This window comes from Castanea sativa, chromosome 6, assembly GCF_040712315.1.
Source record: "Castanea sativa cultivar Marrone di Chiusa Pesio chromosome 6, ASM4071231v1".
NCBI classification, from domain to species: Eukaryota; Viridiplantae; Streptophyta; class Magnoliopsida; order Fagales; family Fagaceae; genus Castanea; species Castanea sativa.
In genome coordinates, this window is record NC_134018.1 from 10,343,335 (window position 1) to 10,350,222 (window position 6,888).

Genomic DNA, 6,888 nt, shown 5'->3' on the forward strand with positions numbered 1-6,888 from the left:
AAACCTGATGCGAAGCAGGGGCTGGGTAAACAGCAAGCTAAGGAGGGCAGGGAAGTGGGCAGAGGTAAGGAATCCATGGTGGGAGTTCTTGGTGGATGTGCCTTTGATGAAAGAGGAGCTGTAACTGTTTCGAGAAGCTGCGAGCAGGAGTACCACGAAGCTAATTCAAGTATTGTTTGTAATGTCTCAAGTGTTGGAGATAGGTGTGCTTTAGCACAAGTTAATGTTGAGTTCGAGGGAGGGACAGTCATTGGATATGCTGAAACAGATAGGATGGAATTTGAGGGAGGCGAAGTCAATGCCTCTTGCTGACAAATGCACCACACCTCATCATCAGCTCATCATGAATGTCATAATTTGGAATTGTAGGGGCGCGTTGAAGCCTTCATTTCAAAGTCATATTTGAGATCTGGTTTGCAATCAAAATCCAACAATGTTAGTGGTCATGGAAACTAAGGTGGGTGGAGACAGGGCAAGGGAGATAACAAACAGGTTGCCCTTTGATGGTGCTGTTCATACGGACACTATAGGTTACGCTGGTGGGTTGTGACTGCTTTGGAACTCAGATAGAGTGGAGGTTACCCCGCTCACGACTACGGAGTAGGAGATTCATGTAACGGTCAAGGTAAGAAATTCAAACATGGACTGGTTATTTAGTGCAGTTTATGCTAGTCCTAGAAGTGCTGAGAGGCGCATTTTATGGAACAATCTTAATAAAGTTGCTTACCTGTATAATATGCCTTGGGTTTTAGCCGGGGATTTTAATGAGCCTTTACAGGCAAAGGATAAGTTTGGGGGAAGGGTTGTAAGTGTAAATAAGTCTTTGTTGTTTAAGATGTGTTTAGATAAGTGCAACATGATTGACATTGGGTTTTCGGGACCTTGATTTACATGGACTAACAAGAGGGAAGTTCAAGCTCTTATTCGGGAACGAATTGATAGAGTCTTTGTTAACCCTAGTTAGTGTCTATTATATCTTAAAGCCAGAGTTGTGCACCTCACTAGGTGTCATTCAGATCACTGTCCGGTTCTGCTCCAAGTGCTTCCTAAAGTTTAAAGGCGAGGTAATAGGCCTTTTAAATTTCAGACTTGTTGGCTATCGGACCCTACTTTTCCCCTTGTGGTCAACCAGGCTTGAAGGCATTCGGTTGCACTTGAAGAGGCTATAAATCATTTTACAAGGGATGCCACCAATTGGAACAAGATGCAATTTGGTAATATCTTTGCTAGGGAGAGAAACATCATGGCTAGGCTAAATGGCATTCAGCGTACATTGGCAATTAGGCCATCCAATTTTCTTTTGAATTTGGAGAATAGTCTCCTGAAGGAGCTTGATATGGTGATGAACCAGGAGAAGGAGCTTTGGGCTCTTAAGTCGAGGGTTGATTGGATGATACAAGGTGACAGAAACACTGCTTTTTTATCATGTATCAACCTTAGTTAGAAGGAAGAGAAACCAGATTATGGCAATTAAAGATGTAACAGGGGAGTGGTTGTTGGAAGAGGATGAAGTTAAGGAGTTTGTTAAGAATGGATTTAATGAAGATTACACCACCTCGCTACTTAGTTCCAAATGGGTAGCTCCTAAAAGGTCTCAATGGCAAGTTAGCTTAACTGAGGAAGAGAAAACCAACATTAGCGGAGTTGCCACAGAGGATGAGGTGAAATCTGCTCTTTGGTCTCTTAAAGCATTTAAAGCTCTAGGGCCGGATGGGTTGCATGCAGGGTTTTTTCAGAGATTTTGGCTGATTGTAGGCAAGTCTGTTACTGAGGAAGTAAAGAAGGTTTTTGTTGAGAAAAGAGTTCCAAAATACTTAAACAACACCCATATTGCCCTTATTCCAAAGATCCAAAGTCTAGAAACCCTAGGGAATTATAGACTTATAAGTCTATGTAACACAGGATACAAGATTGTAACCAAGATCATTGTTGCAAGGTTGAGACCTTACTTGGATAAGCTAATCTCTCCTCTTCAAACAGCATTTGTTTTGGAAAGGAAGGGAGTTGATAATGCCATAATAACTCAAGAGTTATTCATACACTAAGTAAAAAGAGAGGGAGAGTTGGGTATATGGCTTTGAAGATTGATTTGGAGAAGGCGAATGACAAGCTAAACTGGAGCTTCATAAGGGAAACCCTTATTAGAGTTAATCTTCCTTCGGACCTCATTGACATCATTATGAGTTGTATTTCCATGGTGCCTACGTTGGTGCTTTTTAATGGTGAAGCTCGTGACCCAATATACCCCTCAAGAGGGATAAGACAAGGTGATCCCTTATCACCATACCTCTTCATTTTGTGCATGGACTTTCTTGGCCAACTAATTGAAGAGAAATGCAGTCTAAACCTTTGGCAGCCTGTTAAGGCCTCTCGAAATGGCCCGGCTTTTTCTCATTTGCTATTTGCGGATGACCTTGACTTCTTTGCGAAAGCCGATTATATTAATTGTTCAGCCATAAGAGATGTACTTGATGATTTTTGCAATTTTTAGGGCCAAACAGTGAGTGAAGCGAAATCTAGAGTCTATTTTTCACCCAATGTGGATAGAGATACTAGAGAATCTCTTTGTGATATTTTGGGATTTGCCTCCACTCCAAAGCTTGGCAAGTACCTTAGTTTTCCTATCAAACAGCCCAGAACATCTACTCAAGACTATAATTTTATTTTGGATAGGGTGAAGCAAAAGCTAGTGGGTTGGAAAGTTAATTTGCTTTCATTGACTGGACGAGCAGTTCTTATTCAAGCCTCTTCAGCTACGATACTTGCCTATGTTATGCAGTGTACACAGCTTCTGGGGAGAATACTTGAAGTCATTGACCAAGTTAATCGGAATTTCCTATGGGGCTCCTTGGATTCAACCAGGAAGATGCACTGGATTGGGTGGAATAAGGTGACCAAGCCTAAAGAGGAGGGTGGTCTTGGGCTGCAAACAGCAAAGGGGCGAAATATTGCTTTGTTGGTGAAGCTAAACTGGAGGTTGGATACAGAGAAGGAAGCTTTATGGGCCAAAGCTTTAAGGCAGAAATACTGCAATCAACGAAGGATGAATGCAGCCAATGCAGATAGACTGCCATGCTCTCATATTTGGATTGCAATAAAAAAAGGGAAGGAGGTGTTTAGTAAAGGAAAAATGTGGAGAGTAAGGAGGGAGAGTAATTTGAACTTTTGGACAGGGAATTGGACAAAAAAAAGGACCCCTTAGACAGCAAATTCAGGGGCCTTTAACTCAAGAAGCAACTCAGTGACTAGTGAGAGATATTATGGTGGATTCGGGGTGGGATTGGGATCGAATTCCATTTGAGTTCCCTATGGATATCAAATTGATGATTCAAGCTACTCCTATAGCTATGACAGGTAGAGGTAAGGACAAATTAGTGTGGATGGAGAATCCAAGGGGTATTTTTTATCTTAAAAGTGCCTATAGTATTGCTGAAAGCTTGGGCCCTAGTCCTTCTTTTGCTGCAAGTTGGATTTGGAGAGCTAAAACCCTTCCAAAAATAAAGACTTTCCTTTGGAGGTGTGCTCATGAGAGTATTGGAGTAAATGCGTGCTTGGCTAGAAGGGGATTGGGTGATGATGAGACCTGTCCAATCTATAGAATGGAGGTGGAATCAATTATGCATGCTTTTAGAGACTGTGGTTGGGCTAAGACTGTGTGGATGCAACTGGGTGTTGACAACACTAATCACACCTTTTGGATGACAGATTAGCAGGAATGGTCTATATGGAATGGAAGATGAAGCGTAGTTTGCTTCCTGGCCAACCTCCATGGATGATGGTCTACCCTTTTGCTATTTGGAATATATGGAAAAGTAGGAATAGTGTCATGTTTAATAGGAAGAATCCCAATCCAAGGCTAGCAACAGACATCATTGCGCAAACTAAAGAATTTATGTATTGTGTTTGCCCAAGTAGAGGACCAATCCGATACACTGTGAAGGAAGTTAGGTGGGAGAGACCACCTGATGGTTAGAGCAAATTGAACACTGATGGTTCAGTCTTGGGCAACACGGGGTTAGCTGGATGTGGGGGAGTTGTGAGGAATAATCAAGGTGGATGGGTTGCTGGATTCTCTAGACGTATTAGGCTAACTATAGTTTTGTGGCTGAGTTGTGGGGACTGCAAGATGGGCTGCTGCTGTGCAACAATTTAAATCTTACTTCTATTATTGTTGAGATGGATGCAAAAGCCATTGTTGATATCCTTCAAAATTCAGGCTATGAGAATAATATAGTTTCCCCTATATTGGATGACTGTAGACAGCTGATATGCAGGTTCCAACGGATTCAATTTAAGCATTGTTTCCGCGAGGCTAACCGATGTGCTGATATGGTTGCTAGGATGGTTGTTGCTAGGAATGTAGATTTATTTCCTTTGAAAGTTTGCTTGTGGACTTAGTCTATGTGTTTGAAGATGATTTCCATGGCTTGTATATGACCAGGCTTTGCCTGGAACATGATGTAGCTGCTTAGTTATTTTGTTTCTTGCAATATATCGTCTCCTTTACCCAAAAAAGAAATGATATATTATGTAGATACATTATATGAATACATAATTTTGAGTAATATTAAAGACTTGTAGTTGACCATAGTAGACAATTAGTATACTAGCAAAAAGAGTAAACAATTAAAAGTTATTGTTATTTGTACTTATTTGTACAATTAAAAGTTATTGTTATTTGTTTATGTGCCAAGTTATTGTTATTTGAACCCCAAATCTCTTTTACAACAATCAGAGACTTTACCAGTTGTGCAATTCCTTGATACCATTATTTCAATTTATGCTTTATAAAATAAGCACTAAAAAAAAAAGGAGAAAAACATAACAATTAATAGAATATTAATATAATTTTTCAATTTGAATTTATCTATTATTAGTGAGGTTATACAGAAAAAAATTTTAAGAAAATAAAATTTATAATTTGAAATTGAGTAAACTGCTGGTTTAGTGTTTGCTAATTTTTATGAAAATTGCATTAAACGTGGGTCAGATATATTTAAATAGAGAGTGTACTAATTTTTAGGAAAAAAGTTTATCTGGTAGTTTTTTTGTTTTTGAATTTTGTTGAATTATAATTTTAACCCTATTTTTTATTTTTTAAGAATGGATTATCTAATTAAATTATGGGTATTTTTGACATTTTATGAAGTCATAACTAATTTTTTGAATCCTCTTAAAGAATATTCATTTCTTTTAATTGGACTTTTATATGATTCAAAAATACTCTCATTAATGAAGGGTAACTTTATTTAGAAATATGAGCATAAATATCAAATAACAAATTTAATTTTGAATTCAAAAAGAGAATTCCTAAAATTTGGGATTTTTTTCCCTTCACGTTCAAAAAAAATTACAATTATTGTTTATCTCTAGAGTTTTTCTTTTTTATTTGTTTGAAAAATAAAATTATATATTTCTAAATTATAATAGATACAAAATATTAATTGTTACTCAAAAAAATAAAATAAAAATATCTAAACAAACAAATGAGCGTATATATATATATATATACACACACACCTACATACTTGCCTTAACAAAAAATAGAATATATTCTACAAACACTAGAATAGAATAATTTGAAAGAAAAAAAAAATTACCTTCCACATTTTTTCCCCACCGATAACAACATTCGCCCCACCACATATCTTCTAAGAATATTTGCTTTTTATGGTTGAATCAATGAACAAGTACACTGTAGTCTGTACTCTGTACATTACACCTTTCCTTAGGGTGCGTTTGGTTCGACGGTAAACCAATTCCGGACGGAAAATCATTTCCGGAAAAAATATTTTCCCGTAAAGAAAATGTACTCATGCTGTTTGGTTGCACCATGGAAAATAAGGGTAGCAAACAAATTCCTTGTTTGGCATTTTTCGAAATTCGTTTTACGGAATTCATTTTCCCATGTTTGGTTTGTTCACACATTTTACGGAAAATATGAAATGCATTTACAAATAAAAACCTGCATTGCCTAGATGAACTGTAATAGCACAAAAATAATCATCCACTTCAACGATTACAAAAAGCATCACAAAAATAATCATCGACTTCAACATCAACAAAGAGCATCCGAATATCACGTCGTAATATTTATATCAAAACGCACATAATGTACTTTCACCATTACAAGTCCATGGTATGCAAAATTGATACCTACACGTGGTATACGAGCAGTACACATGTGCCCTACATGCTTAAAGTCACCACACATAACTTGGGCAATTGTATCGTCCCAATAATACAAAAGAGTTCACATCCTACGAGTTACAAATACATACATAGGTCGCTTACCGATAATACAATTGTCACATATATCATACAATGTTAGGACCATACTAGTACTACATCACACACATTGATCCCTACCATCACAATCAGCACTAAACAAACAAGTCGAGTCGAGTGAACAAATAACTATCCATCCAAAGCTTCCTCGACTTAGCGGTCTTGGCCGAAATCCCCTAGCGACCTTCTTATTTTCACACGGATGGTCGAAAGCGGTTGCGAGCATATCTTCACTATACCCATCCGCCGCCAAAGCCATCACCTCGGAAGTAAAGACTATTAAAATCAACGAGGCCCCCGACTGATTTCTTTCAAGGCCACGGCAATTTCCTTAAGGCCGATCGGACAAATCGATCGAGCGCTATCATCGAGAGGGAGGTGCACGGCTTCTTTTGCGGGACTTTGAAAGTGTAGACCCGGTGGTGGACGATTCTACCACATTCTTCCCCTTATCCACCACGCACTCCCTCCATTTATCGGCCACCATCTCGGTGCTCTGCATTCTCATGCTCTGTGTCAATATCAGCATATGACTTAGCAAAGATTACTGAGGCCAAATCCTTACCAAATACAATGGAAAACTAATCATACAACTCTATC

At 38.3% G+C, this 6,888-nt stretch overlaps 1 protein-coding gene across 1 annotated transcript; it reads left to right on the forward strand.

Moving 5' to 3' along the window:
• Window positions 1–1,243: 1,243 nt before the first annotated feature.
• Window positions 1,244–3,202, forward strand: LOC142639417 (uncharacterized). Its single transcript, XM_075813603.1, has 3 exons — window positions 1,244–1,400; window positions 1,486–1,784; window positions 2,492–3,202. The coding sequence occupies exons 1-3, from the start codon at window positions 1,244–1,246 to the stop codon at window positions 3,200–3,202; spliced, it is 1,167 nt and encodes a 388-aa protein (XP_075669718.1).
• The last annotated feature ends 3,686 nt before the right edge of the window (window positions 3,203–6,888 follow it).

Excerpts from the sequence above, each read along its gene's own strand:
- LOC142639417 (XM_075813603.1), top strand. The coding sequence starts at position 1,244 with ATGGCTAGGCTAAATGGCATTCAGCGTACATTGGCAATTAGGCCATCC. Across the intron at positions 1,401-1,485 it reads GGTTGATTGGATGATACAAG|GGGAGTGGTTGTTGGAAGAG; the intron begins GTGACAGAAACA and ends AAGATGTAACAG. Across the intron at positions 1,785-2,491 it reads TTACTGAGGAAGTAAAGAAG|GGCCAAACAGTGAGTGAAGC; the intron begins GTTTTTGTTGAG and ends TGCAATTTTTAG.